Here is a 27,850-nt window from a genome sequence, read left to right as displayed (position 1 = left end):
GGGGGGGTGTATATGTGTATAAAGGTTACTTTTAGCTACCGTAAAGAGTTTGGGAGTATTGGGTTTGTGGATGCTGCTGGACTATGGTGTGATTACATTAACTCAGACAGGACTTCCTCATCCACATAGTCATAATCCTCTGAGTGTATCTGCTTCATACTCTCCCTCTGCAAAGAAATAAACTCTACTCCACCAAACCAGAAAGCTCAGAAAAATATCCTGTATTCAAATCTCATTAGCTCTCTCGCTTAGGCCTTGTGAGTATATGTGTGTGTGTGTGTATAAAAGTGTGTGTATGCATGTGTGAAACTGTATGCCATGTGTGTGTATGTGTGTGTGTAAGAGTCTGTGTGCGTGTGTGTATGTGTGTGAAACTGTATGCCAGTGTATGTGTGTGTAAGAGTCTGTGTGTGTGTGTGTATGTGTGTGAAACTGTATGCCAGTGTGTGTGTGTGTGTGTGTGTGTAAAAGTGTGTGTATGCATGTGTGAAACTGTATGCCATGTGTGTGTATGTGTGTGTGTAAGAGTCTGTGTGCGTGTGTGTATGTGTGTGAAACTGTATGCCAGTGTATGTGTGTGTAAGAGTCTGTGTGTGTGTGTGTATGTGTGTGAAACTGTATGCCAGTGTGTGATTTTGTGTGTGTGTGTGTGTGTGTGTGTGCATGCGTGCGTGTGTGTGTGTGTGAAACTGTATGTGTTTGTGTGTGTTTGTGTGTGTGTGTGAGTGTGTCTGTGTGTGTGTGCATGTGTCTATGATGACTACTTTAAGCATGAGTAAGACTCATCCCAGAGTAGACCAGACCAATTTGCTAATGCGAATTCAAAGCTGTGCTCAGAAATTGAATTTTGGCGGCTCAACTTGACCGACTTTAATCTTTGAAGGCATTAAAAAACGATTAGCCGACATGTATTTTCAGACCACTACACTAATTATAGAAGACTGTGTTTAAATAATGAAAGCAGAAACGCGGTGGGTTGGTGAAAACAGTGTTGGGCAAGCTAATGTAGCCACACCAGTTACTTTGTAAAAAAAAAAAACACAGTTCAGCGACATGGACACTATTCTTCAGAGAAAGGTGGCTAGCAATACAACAAGCTACATGGCAAAAGTATCCGCTAACATTAAAGCTACTTCATACTCTATACTTGTCTTCTCTGAGTCTAATTAAAAATAATGATAATAAGCCGCAATTTGAACAAATTTGTTCTAAGAAAACATCCAAAACACTGGTATGTATACTACACTTGTCTTTATACACTGGTTCTGGATCTAACGTAGAAACACCACCAGAAGGCAGACAATGTAAAAGAGTTCATGTATTTTGCCGAGAATTGCAATACCATATATAGAGTATGTGTGTGTGTGTGTGTGTGTGCATGTGTGTGTGTGCGGTTTCTAAGAGGTGCTTATTCACTAAACACAGTAGAAGTCTTTCAAAATTCATCTAATAAAACAGGTTTCTCCTTGGTTGGAAAACCTCTTTACTGTCACTTTAGGAGATGTGATTCCAACCGACGATTTGATTGGTTAAGACACATAAGGTGTCTGGGAAAAATGAAACAGTGTAGCCCTACTTGATCAATAAAAGCTACTGCCCAACTATGGCTAGAAACACACACACACACACGCATACACACACATACCTACACACACACACACACACACACATATACGTGCACACACACACTCATGCCCCCCCTCCTACACATGAACATGCACACACCCACACACACACACGCACCCCCTCCCACACATGAACACACACACACACGCACGCACGCACACACGAGCACACACACACACAAAATGCAATTATACACTGCCAGAACAAATTTAACATCTTAATTTAATGTTGGGTTTTTTTTTAAGTTCCAGATAGCTAAATAAGGCTTGATCTCCTGATAGCACCATCTGACTCCTCTGATTTCTCCTCTTATTGATTGGTTGAGGAAAATCAGGTCAGGCCAATCCATTACGACCTGTTGTCAGCTTCCTGTCCCCGTACCCAGAGCACGTGAACGCAGGCCCAGCACTGTGTCCCACTATAAAACAGGACTAATCTATCAATAGTATTGATCGGTTTTCCAGGTCATGGTCGTTTGGTTATTATATCATCATATAGTGCATGGATGTGTCGACAGTTGTCATGACTATGACTGTATGTCGATATAAGTTACTGTGGAACGGTGCTGAGGACTCTGGGAAAGGGCTGGGTTGATAAGGTGGGTGGATTTGTCTAGACAGATGATCTTATTGCTCATATATTACTAATACTGAGAGATGAAGTGCATAAAGCAGGCTGTGGGATACATGTCTGTTTAGACTACCAAAGCAGGTTATGAACACAAGTATATGAAGAGAAGAGAAGAGAGGAGAGGAGAGGAGAGGAGAGGAGAAGAGAAGAGAAAAGAAGAGAGGAGAGGAGAAGAGAAAGGAGAGCACAGGAGAGGAGAAGAGAAGAGAAAGGAGAGCACAGGAGAGGAGAGGAGAGGGATGTGTTGTGACTAATGCTCTTCCAGCAAAGTAAAGTCTTTCCTTTGGTTTATAAATGCCAGAGCACAGAATATGGGTGTGTGTGTGAGTGTGTGTGTGTGTGTGAGTGTGTGTGTGTGTGTGTGTGTGTGCATGTTTGTATAAGCACGCCTCACAGAGGCGTAAAGTAAACCCAATAAGAGTTTAAAGATTACAGACAAAGCAGTAATTTGTCATGATTACATTTGGAAAGAAAGAAAAGAAGAGAAAAAAGAAAAAGAAAGCGGGTGGTATGAAACACTCCTTAACTGGCACAGCTTTAGTGCTGAGCCAAAAAATCTTCAGGTGATTAGTTCTACAACGTGTTCTGTTAACAGGAGCCATTTTGGAAAACACTCCATTATTTCAGGGCCAAAAAAAAAAAAAAAGAAACTACAACAGGTACAGCTACAAAGAGAAACCGTGTTACCTCTCTCCCCTCCACTTGAAACCAAAGCGTTACACAACACCATCCATTCAAACAGCACAGCTTGGCAAGAGTTAGGGAATAAAAGTGGTGAGTCTTAGAGTTTCACACTTGGAGGAGGTATTCACAAATAAACAGTGATTGACGAAGAGTTGCCATTCTCTGTTATGCATTACACTGATTTGCCAGGATCACTGAGCTTTGGCTCTGATACCAGTGAGTTAAAACGGTGCCCACTGAACAGGCCCACTTAAGTTAAACTGGTATTAAAACAATTCTGATAAATAGCTGGCACATCACCATTTCATTAAAAAAAAAACTAATAAAAATTAGTTCTAGAGTTTAGGGTCAGCCAGAGATTGGAGCTCATTTTCCCTGATGTTCAGAAATCTTTTTTAAGGTGAAGGGTAAAACTGTTGTGCATTGACCTGTGTGTCAACTGGTAATAATATACCAGTAGAAGGAAGAGCTTTGTTACAGTGCACGCACACACATGCACACACGCGCGCACACGCACACACACACACACACACACAAAAGATAAAGATCTCAAGAGAGAACTGGACGGATATTCTGATCACTGTGTTGAGAGTGCATTAACATTATTGCCGCATTAGCATTATTCCACTACGCCTGATCTGAGATCAGCAGGAACCTTTTTTTTTATCACAACAGCTCAGATTAGTTGAAAGGCTGGTCGAGCTGATGTAAGATCTGCCGTTGTGTTGGGAGGATAAGTGAGGCAGCGTGTAATCTGCCTCAGTGTGAAGCAGTCAGATGCTAAAATACCTTGAGGGCTATAAAAACCAAAGCAGAGCGCATTAGCACGTGTGAATAATAAAAAAGAATGAAAAATAAAAACCCTCCCACGGAATTCATTAAGGTTTAAAACATCTTTGAAATAATCAAACAGACACAAACCACGACACGATTTTTTTTTTTTTTTCACTCTCTTCTCTGCGCGGCGGGACTCTGGAAGTATGGGCTCTTTGATGAGGTTGGTGAAACATCTCTAGATAAGTTCTACAGAAGCTGTAGTTTCACAACCATGACCAGAACGCTTTGAAGACGTTTTCTCCGTACGACATTAACTCGCAGATGCTGGAAATACTTTTTCGTCTCATACATAACGCTACTGTCATGTTTCTTGAAACTTCGAATCAAAGAGAGCCGTTTCCGGTGCAGGATTTTGTTTTCGCACTAAACGCCGAGATGGTACCAGAGACTTGCGACAGAGATGAACGAACCACTACGAACGAGATACAAAACGATTTTCAGTTCACTCGAAGATACAAAATATGTACCACTTTGAAAAAAAAAAAAAATACTTGAGTTGAAAAGGTTTGGCTCATTAAGGTGTCTCCTTTTTTCTTGGCTTCTCGCCATTTGAAGGTCATTCTCAATAAACGAACTGTCTTCAATCTCTTTAACTCAACGGATTCTCTGGGACTTTCCGGCTTTAATTGCTCAGCGCCCGTCGCTGTCAGATTTGAGACAGCGCGAGACAAAGGAAGCACTTTTTTTTAAAATTTGAAATTAAGTATTTTCACTCTCCTCAGCTCTTCAACCCTCTTCCTCATCTCAAACTATGACTGTTCAATCTTTTATCAGAGCGATAGTTGGAATCTAGGATATATCCTGTCATAATCTTAATTTTTTTCAGTTTTATATTTTCAAGCATGTGCCTGAAAAGTATTTTTTTCATTTAATTTGAATAAATTGCCTTTTGTAGGCTATATCAGAATTTGAACTGAAATCTAAGGGGAAAAATGGTTCATCTTTCTCAGAGGGACTAGAACATGGAACCACACGTGTGTAAAAGTGTTAGAACTGCATGTGTGTGTGTTACTGTTGGAACTGCACTGTGAGTTGGTGTTATAACTGCATGTGAATATTAGTGTTAGAACTGCACATGTGTGTTAGTGTTAGAACTGCACATATGTGTTAGTGTTAGAGCTGCACACGTGTGTTAGTGTTAGAACTGCACACGTGTGATAGTGGGGGACATTCCCTCTGAAAGACAAGGACACTATGCTATGCTTTAATGTTTTTCTCCTACTCTCTCTCTCTCTCTCTCTCTCTCTCTCTCACACACACACACACACATTGTCTGTCTTTATTTCTCTTATCTGTGAGTAATCTCGTTCCTTTATCCATGCGTGGCTGAGCCAGTTTCTGAGGGACCAGACAGAGGAGACAAGATCAATAACATGTGAGACTACATACACACACGCACACACACAGACACTCAAACACATGCGCGCACGCACACACACACACACACACACACTCATTCACAGACACACACACACAGACACACACACACATGCTTTGGACTTGGACAGGATCAGGTTCAAGTTAATTTTCTAACAAGTGAAAATTAATTATTATTATTATTTTATGTTTCAATTTTATGTTTATGTGAAAAAGTTAAGAATTCATTTTGCATGCATGTGCTCTCTCTATCTCTCCCTCTACTCACCATTAGCCCGGTGATGTATTAGTGCTCATGTGTGCTGATGGACCACTGTGTCCTCTTAAGCTGTATTAGGTTTAGCTCACTGTCCCATATGGAAATAAAACAGCCTCTTACTGTAACTCTTACTGACTCCTACTGTATGACTGTTTTATTACCTGGTGGGATCCACAAAAATATATTAATAATAAATATTTGTGAGCTGGTGTGTTGGCTGGTATGATATTGTGACGCGGATGCTAAAGCCAGTAATGTTGGTCTGTGTATTCACTTAGCTTACAGCACTAGTTTTACTGAAAGACCCATCAATACACTGTTATCTGCTGTTCCCAATAGAGAAAAGAATTACAGACCTGTAAAATACCAATCTATCCCAACACATACATTTTCAGTTCGTCGTCCACTCAAGCATGTAGCAGCCGAGAAAAGCACTGTAAAACTGGGTCTGTGAGAGTTCACCTTCGTGTGTGTGTGTGTGTGTGTGTGTCTACTCACTCAGAGAGGAAAACAGAGAGAGTGATTTCAGGTCTGGGCTTCAATTTCATACTCATGCAGACCTGTAACACACACACACACACACCCCTATACTAGGGGTATGTATCTCTCTATCAGAGACTGTAACAATAGGCATCTGGATCCTTGATCAGTGATCCAGTACATGAAAGATGCCTTTTAAACAGCCAATGATTTGATGCCAGTGATTTAGCATTGTTCCAATCCAGTACAGTGCCATACGATATGATGCAATGCAATTCAGTATAGTGCAAACAGTTCAATTTTAATTCTACTATAATTGACACCGGTCGCAAAAAAATCTGATAGGCATAAATCACTGGGAGAGAGAGAGAGAAAGAGAGAGGGGGAGAGAGAGAGAGAGAGAGAGAGAGAAAGAGAAATGTAGGTGACATTATAATGGGATCCTTCATGTTTTGATGACCATCCTATTTGAAATGTCATTTGTTATAATAATACTTTCAAACGAACCTTTTTTTATTAGCGAACTGCTGCTATGTTTATAGACTTCTGCTGGTGCGTCGCCAATTTGTTCTATGTCACTCGACATTTGACAAGTTCAACAACAGAGAAATAAGTATTTTAATCTGAGAAGCGGGAAGACACACCTCCATCATAGTGACTGAAAGGTCGAGAGAAGCACAGACAGAGAGAGAGAGAGAGAGAGGGAGAGAGGGGTGCACAGTGCAAAAGGAAATTAATTTGATAATGTTTCCAAACAATAATAATTCATCTCCCTGCACCTTTAGCCCAAAACACACTGTGTGAATTGATGAACTGTAACACCACGAACACACACACACACACACACACACACACACACACACAAGCACACATGCTCACATCCACAACTAAATAAACCCACACAAACACACACACACACACACACGTCCAAATAAATACACACTGACACACAAACACACACACACACACAAACAAACACAAACACACAGACGCACACATACATAAATGCACATGTGTGTACACGTCAGTAAATAAACATACGCACTCACATTCACTTATATATACACAAAAAAGATTGCGCTCACGTAGATGTACAGATATAGACATTAGTCACAGTCTTGTTCAACATATTTCTGATTGCACATCTTCATTCTCTCAGCTGACCGCAGTCTTTCAACAATGAGAAATTAGAACCAGCATGTGTACACACAAAAGTAAGCAAAGAGCTAGAGGGAAAACATACAACCATCGGAGCAATGTTTACATTTTCACTCTGAATATTCCAGTGACGCTCACACCACTTCTGGCTATCGGGTTCAATTTATATGAGATGAAAATTGAATAAACAGCCATATGTTTTCTACATGAGTATTCATTGTCTTGAAAGTGCTGTCTTTCTGAAAAAGAAACATGAATATAAAATTCAACACTGTGGTTCAATATAGTCAATATAGTCTTTCATATTTTTTTGATATTTTATGTCATTGAATAAGTAATTATACGTACAAAAGCAATGTTAAATTGTGTGGTTAATATTAATAATATGATCATTTCAAATTATGTCTCCCAGCACAAGTTTCCTACGCTATCTCAGCTGCGTTCATGGAGATCTTTAAGTGAGCATATCACGGTTCAAACTTTACAAACCCTGTCATTCTCAGTTCTCAACGGACAAATCACAGTTTCATATACAAACGCTTGCATTCTAACTTCTCACAGACAAATCACAGCTCCTTATACATACCCTGTCATTCTCAGTTCTCACAGACAAATCACAGCTCCCGATAAAACCCCTGCCATTCTCATTTCACACAGACAAGTCACAGTTCCTTATAGAAACCATCACATTCTCATTTCACACAGACAAGTCACAGTTCCTTATAGAAACCATCACATTCTCATTTCACACAGACAAGTCACAGTTCCTTATAGAAACCATCACATTCTCATTTCTTTCTCACCCAGACTGTGCAGAAAGATCTTCAGGGCCTGGCTTAGAGAAGCTGGAGTGTGTGTGTGTGTGTGTGTGTCTTTTCGCACTTGCTTAGTTAATTGCCAATAGGAGTTATTGATCAGAGTGACCTCTGTAACCTCAGTCTGGGTGAACCTGTCACAAGCTCTGATGTGATTATGACCATCGATCTCACACACACACACACACGTGCGTGCACGCACACGCGCACACATGCACGCACACACACATACACACATACACACACACATACACACACACACACACACACTTCTCCCTCAGCGATAAGAGCACTGTGTGTAGACCCCGAGAGAGAGAGAGAGCTATAATGGCAGTTTGATCAAGTGTGCCCGTCAGGCTGTTACACTGCTCCCACTGTTTGAACAGCTCTCAGACGCTGCCACACAGGCAGACCCTCCTCCACCTCCTCCTGCTCCTTCTCCTCCTCTCAGACAATCTCTGCTCCCTGAGGAGAAAACCACCCCACAGGCCTTACAGATCTTAGGAGGCCGTGCCAGATTTCCATCCAGCTTCAACCCCGCAGTTACACCCCCTCTGTCCCCTGAATTGTCTCCTCAACATATTTTTGTGGGTGTATTGTTAGTGTCTGTGAAAAACAATATATCATTTCAGACTAAGCCACATTACTCGCTACGCTCAATGTGGTCTTTTCTCGTTGTAGTACATAAATCATGTTTTCATGTTGTCATCATTTCAATACCAGTTTCAGAATGCTAACATTTTTGTTTGTTTTTTTGTTTTTGTTCACTTTTAACCTAGGCGACTTCCAAAACAGAGCGGCAGCATCAGAAAAGTGTAGCAGTCCAAAGGAGAGAGACCAGGAGGGTGTGTCTATGCCATTGACAATAAGTGGGGTTTCCACGGCAACGCTCTTACCTTTTTCTTATTGGTGGGACAAATGTAGAAGTTTGTGACAATGATGGTGGTTCCAGGCATCAGGTTGAGCTTAGAGTACGTGGTACCATAATCGCTGGACCTGGGCAGAGAGATAGAGAGAGAGAGAGAGAGAGAGAGAGAGAGACATTTGACTTTAACGTTGCGTTCAATGCATCAGTTAACCCATGTTGATTTTGTCCATATTTGCCCCCCCCCCCCCCCCCCCCCATACACAAATAGACCCAGAACCCCGCTCACTCCGCCCACTCCGCCCACTCCACCCATTCAAAGGTGCATGTACAAAATACAAATGCCATTCTTCATACAAAAATACAAAGCACTTTGAGAAAGAGAGAAAAAGAGGGAGAAAGAGTAGGAAAAAAGAGAGAAAGGAAGTGAAAGGAAAAGACAGAGAGAGTAGAGAGGGGAGAAAGTAGAGCAAGAAAGAGACAGAGAAAAAGAAAGAGAGAAAGGGGAGAGAGAGAAAGGGGAGAGAGAACTTGGTGAGGACAATATGCAAAACCTTCACGTATAAGCCTTTGCATGTCATTACTATTCCCAGTGGTACAGCATAAATAAAAGAAAAATAGGTAGAAACAAGGAGAGATACGAAATATAATGAAAATGAAACTCAGTTCATTCCTGAGGCGCATACATTACATTTCTCAGGATTAAATGTATCCCTCCAAAAATAAACAAGTTTCCTATATTCAAGCCGCCAGCAAGCGTTTAAGCAACACCTGTGATTTCCAGAACATCTTTAAAGGCTGTAGAGAGGTTGTTCTAGGAGTGTAAACTGAAGGAAACTCTGTCCGTCCCGGGTAGATTTTTCCTTACAAAATAAAAACAACCTGTCTTTACAGTACAAATGGCTGAAAGGACTTGTTGGTGGTTTTTCTTTTTGCTACATAGCCTATCAACATAAAAACTGTTTTCTTCGCTTACACTGGGCTCTTTGAGAGTGAAATCACAGTGGTACAGAAAGGCTATCAGTCTTACCTTTACACGCTGACCTGTCGCTCTTTACAATGTCACTTACAGTTTTGACTGCATGAGGGGTTGTGTGTGTTTGACACTGAAAAAATGGAGTTTTCCTGCAGCCATACTTCAGAATTTACACAACTCCACCTGACAGTTCCACTGCCTTTACTCTGTCTTTTATATATATATATATGACTCTGACAGGCAGCTCAAAGCCTGAGATCCAAATGTGTTTTGTTTGTTTGTTTGTTTGTTTGTTTATGTTTTTTACATTTTTGTTTGCCTCAGCTCAGGAAAAGACCTAAGGCAAAAAGAACAGACTGGGAGACCACTGAGACTGACCCAAACTCCAACACACACACACACACACACACACACACACACACACACACACACACACACACCCAGAGCACCAAAGACACAGAGAGAAAACACAACATCAAAACCCCTGATGTTTCCTTTCAGTTCAGTTAATCTGTAATGGCTCCATCCTCCAATGTCACAAACAATTTAAAACGTAAAACCAGATTATAGATTTGACAGGTAATGCATGACTCGACTTGGAGTCAATTCATTATTAACGAGAGACCATACAGTGAGTGAGAGCCCTCTGAAATCCAGCCAAAATCAACCTCAGTTTCTACAAATATTCATATATTCTGTTTTCAAAACCCTTAATGTGGGATTTGGGACTTCCTCTTGCTTGTTTAACAGTTGTAACCATCAAGGCAAGACGCCAGTTCGACTTGTCATAGTTTTATGTGCAGCTAAGTGGGACGCTTAGCGTTTAGTGGAGACAGGGATTGATCGTGGTTGTATCTGACGTTTTTAACGTGCCAAACCCATGTCAAACACGTACCGGCTGAGTCAGGATTACTCATGACAGCCTGTCTTGTCCAGGTGTATAGCTCTGGGCTAAATGAAAGCAGCATTTACATTTATTCATTCAGTAGATGCTTTTATCCAACACAACTTCCAAGACAGGTAGAATACAAACCAGCCACGTAGCCATTAAAGAACTGTTACTGTGACATACGTGCTGTTGCTAAAGTTCAGCATTAGACCAGATATGAGCGCAAGAAAAGCTGAAGGAAAGAAAAAGAGTGAACTACAGACAACTTAACGTGGTTACAACAAAAAGTAACCATCTATTTTCCTGCCCCAAGGACACAAAAAGGCTAGAAGGCTTTGTTCTAAAAGAAGTGGAGAAAGAAAGAAAGAAAGAAAGAAAGAAAGAAAGACAGAAAGAAAGAAAATGCTGGACTTCATCACACAAGACACACTCAGGCAAGAGCTTTTTTTCCCCTTTCCTTTAGAAAAAAGTTTTTTGTTTTTTTTCTTGTGGAAGTACTAGGGATAAGCATGTCCTGGCTCAGGCTCCTGAAGCAAATGAAAAAGCTGCTTCAGCAGTGTGAAGAGAGCCATAGCCTCCAGGTGTTAGAGTGATCACTGTGACTGATCAGAGAGTATGTCCTGACACACACACACACACACACACACACACACATAAAGAGAGATTCACATTTACCCACAGTGCTCCTACAGCAGCCAACAGTATAAACTTCTACACAGTCCTTTCAGTCAGTGTGTCTTAAACGCTCTCTGCTATGGAGAAATACACTGTAACTCAGAATGAAGGGGACAGAGGGGGGGGGGGGGGGGGGTTGAGAGAGGAAGAGAGAGAGAGAGAGAGAGAGAGAGAGAGTGTGTGTGTGTGAGAGAGATCTGGTATGATGGAGCTGCTGGTGATGTTAGGTGTCAGGTTTCTTTAACACAGACCTTACTATACTAGACTGGAAGGAGAAGAGAAGAGAAGAGAAGAGAAGAGAAGAGAAGAGAAGAGAAGAGAAGAGATGTTAAGAGACGTTTTCATTAATGTTTGATAGTGCTTTGTCTGAACGCTATCTTTAAAACAGAAATTTATTGTAGTGTAATTGGAGGATCAAGTGATTTTTAGATGTATCAAGTGGACGAAATATTTAGTTATGTTTAGAAAAAAAGAGAGGAAAACCAACTGAAATGCTCATATAACTGTTTGAATGACAGTCTACTGAAATTCCATCAAACACCAAACCATTCAGTTAGGCAAATATTAAAGTGATGTTAACACAGAGATGATTAAAATAAAATCTCTTGTTCTTAGATCACATTCACAGCAAAAAGCAAACAACAAACACCAGTTTTAGGGTTTTAAGGATTTCTTTTTAAAGACCCATCTCTAAACTGTAGCTCCTTCGAAAGTCTGAGACTGTCAAAAGTTATTTTTCTCACTCCTTTTGTTTTGTTTTCTTGCTCACAACAGTACAGTGTGTGTCTTTGGCACTTTAAGAACCACACCGGCGTCATAGCATCTGATCATCTGTAAACAGCGACAACGGCAACAGCGAAGAAAAAAACAAAACAAAAAACCCCCACTCCTCTCCACTCCACGAAAGTCATCAGCTGAACTGTCGGTATAGAAGCAAGCGGAGCGTGCTCGTTAAGTCGACCAACTGAGAGAAGGGCATGTCAAAGCGGCCTCAGTGGCACGTTACATAACTAATATAGCTAATTTGGCGGATTGTACTGAGCGTTTGGACTCAGTACGCGTGCAGCTAATGATGTTAACTTAATCGGAGAGCTCGTATAATACTATGAGGCTAATGGACCGGCTGAGCGAACGGAGCGAAAGAGTAGGGACTACTGGCTGACAAAAAAGAGAGCGTTCAGTCTAATTCCCTTCTAATCAGTACCGGGGAATTCTTTCGCTATGATGAAAAGTTCTGAGTTGATACAAACTCAAACTCGTGTCAAACAACACGTGATTGGTAGAAAATGCCTACACTGATGAATCACTGATTACGAATTTGTTTATTTAGTTTCACAGAAATGGACCCACAGAACTGAGAACTCAATTGCTTTTTTTTTTAAATCCTATTTTCTAAGATATATTTCTCATATATTTTACATATCAACCCATGGTAACAAAAGTCACAAAGGTAAGGATAAAAGTGATATATATATATATATATATATACATACATACATACATACATATATAAAAGCAGTGATAGAACAGAAATCAAACCACCATAAACAGTGAGACACCGTGGCATCCTTGAATCCAAAAATTAAAATATGTGCATACTAAAAAGTCAACACTAAATTCCATCGAATGCTTAAGCACTTTCAAATGATCGTGCCGGCTCTGAAATTTTCTTCAAATCCACAGACATAGAGTCTTAGAGAGAACATCAAAGGCTTTGAGAACAGGAGAAACTCAAAGAAAAAATGGTTGAGTATCTTTTGTATGTTTTTCGTATACCCATGCGCCACATAAGAGCCAATCAACCAATCAGGAAGAGACCCTCAGACTGGCAAATCACTCCATCTCTGGCTAGGGAGAGCGGGAGAGAGAGACAGAGAGAGAGAGAGAGAGAGAGAGAGAGAGAGAGAGAGAGAGATTACAAACAGAAACAAATAACAAAGCACAAAAGACTCAGAGACTCTGTCAGTATAACATCAGGACAGATACAAAACTCAGAGACCGTTAGAGATGTAGAGAGAGACACAGGCGGGGAGGATGTCTATGTGTGTGTGTGTGTGTGTGTGACAGAGAGAGAGAGAGAGAGAGAGAGAGAGAGTGGAGGGGAGAAAAAAGAGGGAATCTGAAAATGAAATTGAGAAACAGAGATTTCTGCGAATCTGTTTGCCCATGCACTGGACACAACACAATCAGCAGAGAAAAGGCAGTAAGGAACAGATCAGACTCTGATTCGCATTTAATGTCCTCACAAGTCTGGGTTATGCCTGGGCTGAGTCCTCACACTGCCTGCAGATTACTGCAGAGCACCAGAAAGGCAGGGTGAGGGGTTTAAAGCAGCAGTGTGTGAAGACAGATGAACAGATAGTGAGAGAGAGTATGCGAGAAAGAGAGTGAGACAGAGAGAGAGAGTGAGACAGAGAGAGAGAGAGAGAGAGAGAGAGAGAGAGAGGAGAAAGAGAGAAAAAGAATCCAGTGCTGACTGTCTGAACTGCACTTGATATCTGCTTGAGGCAAATTGAGATTTTGCTGACAATTACACAAGATAAATTGTGACTGATTATTGGAATGTAAGAGTGGGGATCTGTTGTCAAGAGAACAGGATGAAGGGAAAGTGTTTCAGGGCCTCGGTATAAAAGGAAAAAAGAGAAGAAAAGAAAAAAAAAGCTGAGCTTGCTTGACAGAATGAACATTACAGCAAGCCAAATAATGATTCCACATAGAAAAAAGAGTCTCTCGTTCGAAAAACCGCCCCCAAAAAACAATGTAGCAAGGATATTAGGCCAATTATATCCAAGGCTTGGCAGAGGAAAGGAGGAACATTTGTAACTAATGTGAATGAGTGAAGAGAGTAAGACAGATTTCATTATGAGTTGAGACAATCATTTGCACTTCAAAAACAAAAACTTCCCTTGATTTCTTATCGGCTCTCAAAAATACTACCAGGACGTAGAAATATATGCACAGTTCATTACACCGTTGCTTTAAAAACATAGAAAATACAATGCATTTAAAAAGACCTGTTAAAGATCAAAGACTAGAATCATAGTAAATCTAAACAACTCATGTAAATTCTGTATCGTAAAAGTCAAGCAAATATTACACTTTCTCTCCCAAAGAGTCTTCACTGTATCAAAATGTATGAAGAGTTTACAAGTCACTTCAGTTTTATCCACCACATAAACCTTGATAGTATGTATAAACTACTGATAGTATGGGACCAAGATCAGTACAGACTGAGAGAGAGAGGTACAAGAAAATCTTAATCTAACATCAAACAGAAAAAGCATTTGACAGTGATCACAGGACTGAAGTTTAGCCGTTTTCTTTGAGGCAGGTCCTTGTGATGTATAAATGGCCAGCGAAACGTCGTGGAAAAAAAAAAAAAAAACATTTGGGGAGACCGTGTGTCACAGAGGCTTCAAAATGACACTAACCGCAGACCGGAGGAATGTTTCTGGGTTTAAAAGAAGAAGGAAAAAAAGAGGGATTTTTGATTTCCCCACACACTTATATTCAGCTGGGAATATGAGTCACTATTAGGATGAGAGAGAGAGAGTGAGAGAGAGAGAGAGAGCAGACCCGACCCTTAGAACACTCTGATGTCACTACAGATTATGTTCCTTGGATGAACACTGACCTGTTAGCCCAAAGAGCTGCCCACCGACTGGTCTACACAGAAAGAGAAAAATCCCAGGGGACCTCTGATTGGTCTATACGGAGAGAGAAGAGTCCTAGGAGACCTCTGATTGGTCTACACGGAAAGAGAAGAGTCCCAGGAGACCTTTGTTTGGTCTACACGGAAAGACAAGAGTCCCAGGAGACCTCTGATTGGTCTACGTGGAGAGAGGATCCCAGGGAGTCAACAACTGAATGAAGCCTCATGTCAGAGATGAGGAGCCTCCCAAAACTATCAGATTTTCTCTTTTTAACATCAAACCTCTACATTCTGAAAACATCAGAAACACCCAAAAACATTGTGCTCCCATCTTGTAAGTTATTTCTTCTTCATCCTCTAACTTCTTCTCCCTTCTAGTTATCTTTTAAAGTAGTTGTAAGAAAAAGAGAGAAATGACCGATGTATTCAAATATAACTTAATTCACAACCAAATATTGCTTGGATCTTACACATTTCCATAACTCTGCTGTTATCGTGTCAGAAGGGAACACCTTTAGTTTCTGCATGACTTATTTACTCTAACCAGGATCTGTAGTTTGACACCATCCTGATTTATGTACATCAATGAAAAGCTAGCTGGGCTTTAATAGGTTTGTGATTTAGGTGTAGAGGGTGATCATTACTGTTAAATATGATTCATGGATATTTCTTAAAGACCTCATAAATAAGGGTCTGACAGGTGTACTTAAAAAAAAAAAGCCACACTGCTGCACTGCTACAAACCTTATAATGGAGATCAGGTCATGTCGTCGCTGATTAACCCCAGATTTTATGTGTTGGAGAGACACGGATAGTGTCATTAAAGGATCAGCTGGATTTATTAATTCATCTCAATTGATCTGATTGAAACATTCTGGGGATGGAAGAAAAGTGGAGGTCAAACAAGAATGGTGTAAAGCAGTTGACCTAATCACTCAGCGAAGTGCACTAATTGGCTACATACTGGGCTATACCAGCAACGCAGCCAGTGATTAGTTAATATATTTGTTTTGGCCCAATCACGGCCTATGTTATTGATCCAAGTCCCGCTAAACTTGCTTGGGACGGCTAAACGTCATAATAATGTTGCTCTGACGTTTCCTCTGACTGTTGTGGTTATGCTATAGTTCCAAACAGATTGAATGCCAGGGTTTCCACATGAAGAAAAGAAAGAATAGATAGGGTGTTCTAGAGCCTTAGCAGTTTTTAAGAAGTCTCTCTCAATATGTTCTCTTTTTCCACGCCCCCAGTGAAGGAGTGGCCTCCAACACAGGAGAGGGTGTAACTGGAGCTACAAAGACAAAATATCTGTAAAACATCATTTAATCGTCCTTTATGCGTCACATTTTCAATAACTTTCTCCAAATCGTTAAAATTTCATACAGACCTTAATTTAAAAAAAAAAAAAAAAAAAAAAGCTTAAACAAATGTCACTGAAGGGCAAAACCTGGGGTATCAGAATAAACACTGTTTTAGCTATTTGCACTCCTCCCTCTTGGAAAAAAAAAATCCTTTTAGGTTGAGTGAGGAGGTGCTGAGGGGAGGTGAGGCCCAAGGACAAATCCTGAGCGTGAGGAACAGTGAGAGTGTGTAAGACTTGTGAAAACCCGAGGGTAGGAACCGCTAATCTGCCAACGTGTGACCATCCTGACCATCCCTCTCTGTGACCTTAAGAACGTCGGAAAATTCCTCTTCAATTGTTGTCTCTGTTTCTAAACTCGACCTTAAGCTTGTCTTCAGTGGGGTGATTTTCTGGAATGTTGATCTCTGCTCTTGTGAATCAGAAATCTGAGGTTTGCAATAAAATAACGACATGTTTGGTAAAAGATATAGATGTGTGAATATGTTCTTTGCAAGTATTTTAGTATTACACAAATCTTCTCTCTAAGATTTGGGATCTGATTGTGGTGCAAACAAATGACGACATAAGTTTTGAAGGACCTTGTTTACCGGTACATTGTAGTGAGACGTAAACCGCATTTCTTAATGAATAATAGATGGCAGTGCTGGCTGTCAATATCCTATGATTGGCTACACGCCGCTGTAGGTGGTCATGTGCAGTTGTGGTGCCGCAAACACTCGGAATTCAGAAGGGGATGTAGACAGGCTTGTTTTCTTCACATAGACTGTACGGCTGTAGGAGGAGCATGCATGTTTTCATACTTTGACAATGTTTCCATAGCCCATTCATCTCAGTGAATTCAAAAGGGCAAGGAAAACCGTGATTTCCATTCTGTGGCTCCTTTAATGCACTACAGGCTGTACCAACTATCTCAGGGGGGACTTTACAACACTATGTGGAACAAACTGTAACTTGCACCAATGTCTGTTCAAACTAAATGAAAGAAACTTAACCTTATACATTTTTTTGCCTCTTCTTTTTTTTTTTTCTTTTTTCTGTTGTACCGAACTCCTACCGTACTGTGATGTCCAAACCACGGTGTGAACCGAACCATGACTTCTGTGTACCGCTACACCCCTATCACGTACTGTGCTGCTTTGTGAAAGAGCTGTTTGACATTTGGCCATGCGTTAGTTATGACAGTCAACTGTTTCAGAAAGTTGTCCATAAATCTGTCAGATAGATAGATAGACAAACAAACTTATAGATAGACAGATAGATAGATAGATAGAGAGAGCAAGAGGTAGATAGACAGAGAGAGAGAGAGAGAGAGAGAGCAAGATAGATAGATAGATATATAGATAGATAGATAAATAAATAGGTAGATTGATAATTGATCCAAATGTCATTTTGAAGGTATGAGCAGCCCGGGCAAATGAAAGCCAAATCATTACAGAGTGTCTGTCTACAGACTGTCTCTCTTCTCAGCCTGGAGCAAAGGGCCTCTGTTTCTATATGCATGTGTGCAATATACGCTGCTGATAAATCATTAAAGAAAACATTCGTGGAAATGGAGGTTTTCTCGCTGACTCATACCTGGACCGGCGAGCCAGCCTCCCACATAATGTCTACTCTCCACGTTGATTAGAGCACCTCGAAAAACACTCTGTGGGTTTTGAGTCAGAGAGACAGGTCAGAGTGGCTTAGAAGTGGACCAGGACAGAACGTTCCGGAAGAGAGAGCAACGTCTGTGATGCGTGTCCAAAAATGCACCGGTGCGTTTACGATGGGGTATAAGCAGGTGCTGTCAAAATGCAAACAACGGGTACGAGACATCCCTTGGGCTCACCGAACACACACACATGTACACACACACAAACACACACACACATGCACGCACAGATGTCAACATCCACGTTGTCATAGTCCTCAAGCATCTCCAATGGCTTTGGATGTGGACTGTATTCACTGAGGTGGAAACAAAAGCAACACTGTTCTTTTAACATGCGTGGAGTATTTATTCTAGGGCACGCACACACATACACACACACACACACACAAACATCACTCTCAACACACTGTGCTTCGTAATGACACACTGTATCAAGTCTCTAAAGGGAAATGAAAACCAATTGAGCATAAATTGGCTGTGATTAAGCAATCCCTCTTTCATATACCGCACACGCACACACACACATAACGCTACACAACGGGGAACCAATTAGCCTTCACTAACTGTCATCTTCCCCCTACCACTATGAAATATAACTGTCATTCTCTACTACCTTTATAAGACACTCAGAACACACGTTGGACTGGAATCCAAGACATGTCAGGATTAATAAAGACTTCATACTTAATCTGTGAGGACGTGGCCTTTCCATGGCTCTGGAACCCAAAAACACTTAAGATGGAGGACCGGTGAAAGCCCTGGGCTAGATAGGACTCTCAGTCTGGCTCTTACCATCTGGTGGTTCTGTTTTGGCACTCTGCTACACATTTAAAGAGAATTGACCTTCATGTGACCTGTTTTTACAATAGACACATGGTTAAACTGTGAGGACCACACAGCCTCATTTGCCATGGTTTTCCCACATGTCCCACTAAAATATCTATGTTCTCCTCTAGAGGCTAAACCTCTACAACTGATGAAGGATCGCCCTCTATACAAAAATCATGAATTTAGTACTATGTGATAAATGTGTTATACAACAGTAATAATTCAGATATTAATTAATACAGTCAGCAGGATAGAATCGTTTAAAAGGGCATACATGGTCTTATTAAATTGTAGTAACATAACACTAATTACCTACAACACTGTAATTACGTATAACATTCCAATTACTTATTACATTGTAACTACGTATAACAAAAGTAATTATTACTTACAACTGCTTTTTGGCCCAGTTACTTTTCAGAGTACCTATAACAGTGCAATTACCTCTCTAGCTCTAATTACCTACTTAATTGTAAGTATTTATAACACTAATTACTTATGCAGTGTTTTAAACTGTATAAGTACGGTGTGATAAGTAAATACAACTTAGTTATCACACGGTGTGATAACTTACTTATCACACTGTAACTGCTTTTAACACCGTAACTACTTATATTATATTATGTTATGTTATGTTATATTATATTATATTATATTGTAATTACTTAGCAGCACTGTAATTATGTGGGAATTGGGAGAAAGCCACTGCATGGGATTTGAAAAGGCACTTAGCCTTTTCATTTGTGTCCACTGTGAACCACATTTCTGAATCTGTCTCTTCTCCCATTAGAGACTGAATTCTTTTTAACCTCCCTCCAGATTTCCCTGAGTTTGTGCATTTACATGTAACAGACTCCTCATTAAGTCCCTAAAACACACACACATGTACGCGTGTGCACACACACACACATACACCAGGCTTTAATCATGCTTTCAATTCCAAATTCTTTTGACTATTCTCACACGCAAAGTCCCTGATCTTAATTTGGTATATCCAACGCGTTTGGGATGAGGTAGAATATCAGTGAAAAGATAAATTAGCTGCTTCACTGCATTTGCTCAAACCAGAGTTACAAATCTCCACTAATGAGACTAACAGTGCTAATTTGTATTAGGCTGCTATATTCTCAGTACAAATTAGTATAATTATTACTCTGTGCTTTGAGAAGATAGCTGTAGCTTCACACCTGCTTGTTTAAACTATTCTGCAGTGTTCAGTCACTGCACATTTAATCATATGTTCTGTAGATGACATGTATAATCTTAACATATCAAAACCTGTGTTCATTAAAATGTCAAAAGAATCAAATTCCCAACCAACTAAATGGAAGTACGCTCATGCACAGACTTTGTGGGCAGTTCTTAAAATCATACTTGACTACATTACCCACAATGCCCCGCCTTTTAACCTGCTTAGGCCATGCCCGTACAATGTATTTTCAAACTAAGCCAGAAGTGTGTACACAGGCATCCAATATGATTACTGAACAGAGAGAGGAGGGGTAAGGAGAATACTGATTGAAAATTTCTCCATCTAAGCAAACTAAAGGGTCTTGTCTGATTTAGAGAGTGGAGTGGGAGAGGAGAGAAAGTGGAAGAAGGTGGAAAAACAGCGTAAAGAACTTGACTAAATAGTGAGGGAAGGCACCCAGACCGGTGGTTAGGAGGGTTCGAGGTAATTTCGTGAAGGAGGAGAGAGTTTGAAGAGGGTGTCGAAAAATAATGTGGAGATGCTCGCCCACTGTACGGCCGCAGGGTGCGAGGTAATTTGGAGAAGAGGGGGAGATGAGGGGATGAAAAGGAGGAGAGGAGAGAGGAAAGGAGAGCTTGTTGAAACAGTGAAGAGGTCAGGAAAGTTCCTGTGAGTCACACTGAATACGTCTGTCATGATTAGCTCTGATAACTAGCTCTCTCTTCACTCCTGCTAACTCACTCTCTCTCTCTCTCTCTCTTGCTCTTCCTCTACTTTTCTCACTCTCTCACATATACTGTCTCTTCTCCTCGCTTTCTCTCTCTCTCTCTCTCTCTCTCTCTCTCTCTCTTTCACTCTCTACCACACAGTTTCTTCACTGGGCTTTCTGACACACTGCGAAGACTAGCCAGAAAACATGCTAACTAGGTTAATTTAGCATGTTTTATTCAACAGTGCTGAATCACTGAGACACATTGATAAGCTAATAACAGCAGAGAGCTGCTTTCTAGGAGGAGAGGTTTGGTGTCAGGGGCGTTAGATAAGGCAGTAAACCAAACTATTTAACTACTGGCTTTGTGAAGTAGATAGGACACAGTGCTGTTAGCAAAAACAGCTAGCCTGCAAGTGTTAGAGCACTGTTTCCCACAGGGACCACTCCTGTAATCTGGTTAGGCTGTAATACATCCAATACACACACACACAAACACACACACATAGACACACACACACACAAGTTATGTGACTCCCGTATGGATACAGGGCGGTCAGGCTGTAATTGGGAACATTTATCTAAATGACATCCTCATGAGGACCTTTGGGGAGCAAGCAAAGTGTGCTGCTCTCCACCGATATCATTCATTTCCATACGTCTCTCTCTCTCTCTCTCTCTCTCTCTCTCTCTCACACACACACACACACACACACACACACACACACACACACACATACTCTCTGTCCCTCTCTTCCTTTCTCTCACACAAACTCTCTGTCTTTGTCTTTCTCTCTCTTACAAACACACACACACACACACACACAGTTCTATTTCTCTCTCTCCCTTTCTCTTTCTCTCGCTCTGTCTTTTTCTCTCCCTCTCTCTTTCTCTCTCTCTCACACAAACACAGACTTCCTCTCTCTCTCTCTCCACAATAGACAATATTAGGGTAAATACATCGAAGAAACAATGACATAAGCTTCAATCCTTTGATCGGTGTGTACTGTGGCACTGTGTGTGTGTGTGTGTGTGTGTGTGTGTGTGTGTGTGTGTATGTGTGTGTGTGTAACAGACCTGCTGGCTCAACACTTCTCTTTAGACAAACACAACAACTGTCTAAAATCAAACTTCTTTCATGAAGATCAATAAATGTTATTCCTTTCTCTTGCCTTTTCATCTTTTCAAAATCCTCATCCTTCATCGCAGTCAATTACAGTTACATAATCGTGCATATTTCCTGGTCAGCCTTTCGCAGTTTAAGGCTATCTTTAGAGGTGCTTTCAAAACATTTTCACAGATATTGAATTATAGACATTCACGAAAATAGATCCTTATATTTTCAAACTGACATGCATAGAAACAGATATTCATATTTAAACTGACATGCATAGAAACAGATATTCATATTTAAACTGACATGCATAGAAACAGATATTCATATTTAAACTGACATGCATAGAAACAGATATTCATCTTTTCCTGAGCCACATGTTATGGACATGTACAGTATGCAATATTAGGAGAAATATGACTAGTAAACAAAGAATGAGAAGTGTAGTTGCATTTTACAACTTAAAACGTACAAAATTAAAAACTGAAATATATTCTGTGGGTTCATCACTTCAGATGAATTCCCGATCTAAAAAACATTTGGATTTCTCAGTGAGGTGTTACTGTGTTGATATGGTTCTCACTGGTCCTCACATGGGGCGGGACGAAACAGGAACTTTCAATATTGGTCTTTAAGACAGAATTCTGGCCCAGTCAGTTGTAGATTGATATATTTATTGGATATGAAAATATGTAAAAAGAAAACACTGGCCAAGTGAAATACAGGATCAGAACGCTGGCCTGCTAGAGCAATGCATCATAAAAATGACATCAACAGTTTTATTACAAACATGCAACTGTCAATATGGGTCCAACTGTCATAATGTCAAAGTCCACTTTTTAATGTTTATAGCCAGCATTAGTGACAAACACAGATATATACACACCTCACCCAAACACACACACACATCTACTGCAGAACACACCACTTAGATACCACATCACACACATATGCACAGACACACACATTCACACATCCATCTCTCCTCAACACACACACACACACACACACACACACCTACTGCAGAACGCACCAGCTAGATACCACATCACACACACACACGCACTCACACATCCATCTCTCCTCAACACACACTCTCACATATACCTACTGCAGAACACAGCAGTTAGATACCACATCACACACACATATACGTACTGCAGAACACAGCAGTTAGATACCACATCACATACACACACACACACACACACACACATCCATCTCTCCTCAACATACACACCCTGCTGAGAACAGACAGAGAGCCTGCGGCAGACTCAAACTTTCAGATACACACATCCTCTAACACACACGCACCCCCCCCCCCCCCCACACACACACACACACACATGCAATAACACATACAAATGAAGCACAACACACACACACGCTCAAACAAATCAAACATCAGACTCAGAGACCAGACGATTCATGTCCAGAGCTGATAACATGAAAGGTCTGAAGTGAAGACTTGAAAAGGTTGTTTGAACCTGGAACATATGCGTGGAACATAGACAGCACTGACCCTACAGTCCCACATTACTTAATTTAAGACTACAAAACATAGACAATGCTGGACAAGTCTATGGAAAGGAGTGAGGGATGGAGGGAGTGGGTGGACTGCATTGACTGAAGCTGTCTGCTGGGCTCATTCATCCTTCTGTTATTCTCTCTATTTCTCTCGGTCTCTCTCTCTCTCTCAGATATGTGTTTTCTTCACTGGCCCTTCAACTTCTCCATCCTCTCTCTCTCAATTTTTCTTTCTTTCTTTCTTTCTTTCTTTCTTTCTTCTGTCTATCTCTGTTATTGGCTTTCCACCAATCTTTTTCCTCCTCTGCTTTTTATTTCTGTGTTGCCATCACCTTTTCACCTCAACATCCCAGCTCGATACCTTTCTCTTTTTGATCCTCTTCATTTTATCATTTTCCTTTTATTGTTATCTCTCTCGTTCAATCATTCCTGTTTCCTGCTACCTTCTACCAGCCACTCACAAATCCCCAGTCTCCCGCACTCTCTCTCTCCTCTCCTGTTCTCTCTCTCTTTCTCTAATGCCTGGGAGGTGTGCCTTCTCATTGATCTATGACCCAAAGCAGGCAGAGACTTGGCTGTGATGGACAGCTTGTCTGCTGCTGAGGTCAGAGGCCGTGTCTCGGGGGAGGGACTTCCTGCCATGACATCACAGAGTGGCCAGAAGTCAATCTGTCAGTGGAAAAAGTCATGACAGTCTACAGGGGGTCAAAATGTACATCACGTACACCACAGACTCATTCATTTATGTCTTGCTTTCCTTCACAAGCAGTATCTCTAGCTTTTGGAGCTCTGAACACATAAATTGTTGAATTTTACAGACACAGAGGGTGAATGTGTACGAGAAGAGACGTACGTGATTAACCACTGAGGGTACCCAAACACACACCAACTAACCAATCAATACCACCGCACACACGCTGATAAACCAACCAAACAAGAGGAAATGAACACACAAACTGACATTTACTCGTCCACACGATGGTTAAACACAAAAGCAATAATGGACCTAAAACCACATTCACTTGCTGAGAAAACAAAGAAAAAACAATATTTACACACGTTTGCTGACAGACTGTTTCAGAGACACAAACACACTCATTAAGAATAACCTAATGAAAAACATTCAAAGAAACTAATCAATACCCAGACTCCGTGGAGGATGGCAGTTAGTGTAAACGTCCCTCAACCGATGACAAGTCACTTTAGGGAGAAGATAAATGAATGTTGAGTAAATACAAACTGACTTTGAGTGTCTCAAAGAAGCAAACATTAATACAAAGAAAAGCATATCTGGGGAAGAAGAGGCGTAATCCCATGGATTTGAAGCCAAGAGATTTGCACACTTGTCTCAAAAACTGACGCAGAGTTAGCGTCAATGCTAACATCCCGCAATTTAGCATTTTCTGTCCATACTGCTAAGGCTAATTCAACAGATTCAAAGAGAATCAGACTAACGTGTATGTTATACTAAAACACAAACTTAGTCTGATTGGGCCCTAAAAGATTAAATACTGGGGGAATTCACATATACCCCTTTTCCACTGACACGGTGCCAGTGCCGGTGCCTTATCGAGCCAAGAAGCTGGCACCGACACGGCATCGCAGAATTGCTGGTCCTAAAAGTTGGAACTGCTGATGTCAGTGGCTATGCAAATAAAAACCATGCGAGAACCAATCAGTTCAGCGTTTGATGTGTTTGGTACGTGACGTTCTCTAGAGAGGCGGGAGTAACAAAAAAAGTCTGACCAAGATAGCGGTAGGCTAAAGGCTATATGTAGCATGAAAATATGTATATGATTAAAAGATGTATGGGCAACCATTTGTGTCTACATAAACATGGGCTGTTGTTTACATGTTACATGAACATAGTCAAACCCAGAGCAGTAGAAAAAACTCTCTCTCTTTCTTGGCTCTGGTTGGTGCAAATAGACCACTGTAGAGCTTCATTTGAGCCCTCATTTAAACTTTTGAGCTAGGTGACAGGCTTACTATTTTCGTGAATTACGCCCCCAGAGCAAAAAGTTTTAAGGCAAAATTCGTGAGGTGTTTCGCGGTGTGGAAGCTTTGTGTAAAAGTAAATTTATAAAAACCAAGCAGATGCGTTCTGTCTGACATTATTTTTTCCCCACGGAAATTACCCAAACTTTCGTTACGTAGTGTTTGGTTCTAAAACTTGTGGAAATGCGGGCCGGTTCTCAAAAGGCACCAAGGCAGCGCTGACTCCGCACCGGCACGGGCACGGGCACCAGCACGGGCACGGGCACCAGCACAACACTAGTGGAAAAGAGCTAATAATGGGTTCACCTGTGGGAGAGTCTTAAGTTTGAGGAAAACAACAGCAACAACAACAGCAAAACACTTAGAGCAAACAATATAACCTCAAAGCTAACATAGGCCGTCTTCAAGTAATATATATTCACATTCATATATTCAACTGTCATATCACATATTCAACTCTCCACAGTTCTCTGCAGTGAGTTTATGGCTGCTACCCTCTCCTGCCACTTTGATTGGGCCATCATCTCCCAGTAAGATCTAGTCGTGTGATTTTTTTTACTGTCTGGATCGAAAATCCTTTTTATCATCTTGGTGTCCATTAGTGTTTTTTTTTAATAGTAATGGCGCCTATTAAAATTTTATCACATTGCTGCAAACTGATGATGGCTGAAAGCAGGATTGCATTAAAAAAAAAAAAAAATCCCTTTTTAATCAGCTTGTCTCTCATAGGTGATAAAAATCACTCAGGGAAAAAGAGAGAGAGAGAGAGAGAGAGGGAGAGAGAATAACACCACATTGAAGTAATTGCATTAAAAGTGCACTTTCTCTCCTTGTTGGAGAATCTGAATTATATAGTTCAAATTTGCCGATAGCAAGCATTTTTTGGAGAGTGGTTATTGAGAAGGAGAGTAATAAGATAAAACAGTTTCTGGCTGACAGTCAAAACGCGATATCATTCGATATTATCCACAATGGAAGAGTTTCTGTCGTTTCCCACCAAAACACTGAGGTGATAAGAACTTGTAACACGAGATAAAATCAATGCACTGAGACTTATTGTGTGTGGTTTTTTTTTAAACTCAGGCCAAATTGTGCTGAAACTGGTAATAAGGTTTAATTGATTGTAATGCACATAAGCCTTTTTCTCCCAGGGAATGGGACTGCTCAGAGATCCTTTTGTGCTGTATGACTGTTTTCGAATATGCACATTATCATGTGTGTGTGTGTGCGTGTGTGTGTGTGTTTATGTGTGTGTGTGTGTGTGTGTGTGTGTGTGTGTGTGTCACTGTGTTCAGGCTTGTTGGAGCGTGACCACACTGCCACAAATCCACAGAGAACAGCCAGACAGCCAATTAAGATCTCTCTCCCTCTGTCCCTCTCTCTCTCTCTCTCTCTTTCTTTCTCCCTTTCTCTCTCTCTCTCTCTCTGTGGGGTGGGTGTTTATGAGGGAGAGTATGTGTATGTTTGAATTTTAACTACACACTGGCCTCTGCACACGCTAGCAAACACACATTCACACTCACACACACTCTCTTTCTCTCTTACAAACACACACACACATTCTCTTTCTCTCTCTGTCTCTCTCTCTCTCAACCCCCTCAGCTCCTGCAGAGCATAAATAAGCCAATTTAAGGCCAAATGGTGTGTCTCTAGAGGGAGATCTATCTCAATAACGTGTCTTCGTTTGTTAGAGAGTGTGTGTGTATGTGTGTGTGTGTAATATATGCGTTTGTGCATGTGCTGACAGGACACACATGTTGTCAGAAAACAGGCTGTCAGCTGTGTGTTTTTTTCAAAGACTAGTACACCTGTTCATAACCCCACAGGAGATCCTGTCAGAATATCACATTAACACACACACGCTCGCATGTACACACGCACACACACACACGCATGCAAGCACATGCATGTACAAACACACAGACGGCCCCATTACCTGTCCTGACACAAAGGCAAAACATTTTATTGCAGCCCATTCTGAAAAATAAATAAATAAATAAAGACAGGCCATGAAATGGAGACGCCCGTTTGGTCCATTTGTTTGTTTGTTTTGTTTTGTTTGCTGACCTTCAGTTGACTTGATGCCTGTCATCCTATTCTCTGGATGTGGGCTTTCTGTCTGTGTGTTTTGTTGGAGAAAATAACTGTAATTTTTTATGACATTTTGGGGAGTTTCCATGCAAGAGAGAGTTTCTGCATGTGTGTGTGTAATATGTGTGAGTAAGATGTGTGTGTGTTTGTGCATGTGTGTTTGTAATGTGTGTGTGTGTGTGTGTTGCTTGTCAGATGCTTAAACTGCACTTGTTTTCAATTGGCCTCTTCAGTGAAGATGATGACCCTTAATGACGTCACTTTGTAAGCTAGAGAAACCCAAAATCTTTGTGTGTGTGTGTGTGTGTGTGTGTGTGTGTGAGAGAGAGAGTGAGACGGTGAAATCATCTTTCTAAGAGAAGAGGAGTTGAGACACTTGACATTTACCTCAGTCACGACAAACCAAAGGAGCAGTCTTACTGAGGCATTCACACCTTTCCAACTGCCTCCATCT

The 27,850-nt window shown here is 40.9% G+C and overlaps 1 protein-coding gene across 1 annotated transcript in view; it reads right to left on the bottom strand.

Moving 5' to 3' along the window:
• sorcs2 (sortilin-related VPS10 domain containing receptor 2) overlaps positions 1-27,850 on the bottom strand; it is a 182,741-nt gene that overhangs the window by 75,790 nt on the left and 79,101 nt on the right. The window contains exon 3 of the mRNA XM_030779145.1: positions 8,763-8,862. Coding sequence (XP_030635005.1) covers positions 8,763-8,862 — 100 coding nt within the window. The remainder of the gene's footprint in view (positions 1-8,762; positions 8,863-27,850) is intronic.

Source organism: Chanos chanos, chromosome 7, assembly GCF_902362185.1.
Source record: "Chanos chanos chromosome 7, fChaCha1.1, whole genome shotgun sequence".
In the NCBI taxonomy this organism is placed as follows: Eukaryota; Metazoa; Chordata; class Actinopteri; order Gonorynchiformes; family Chanidae; genus Chanos; species Chanos chanos.
The sequence above is the reverse complement of the archived record's forward strand: the minus strand, read 5'-3'. Positions and strand labels throughout refer to the sequence as shown.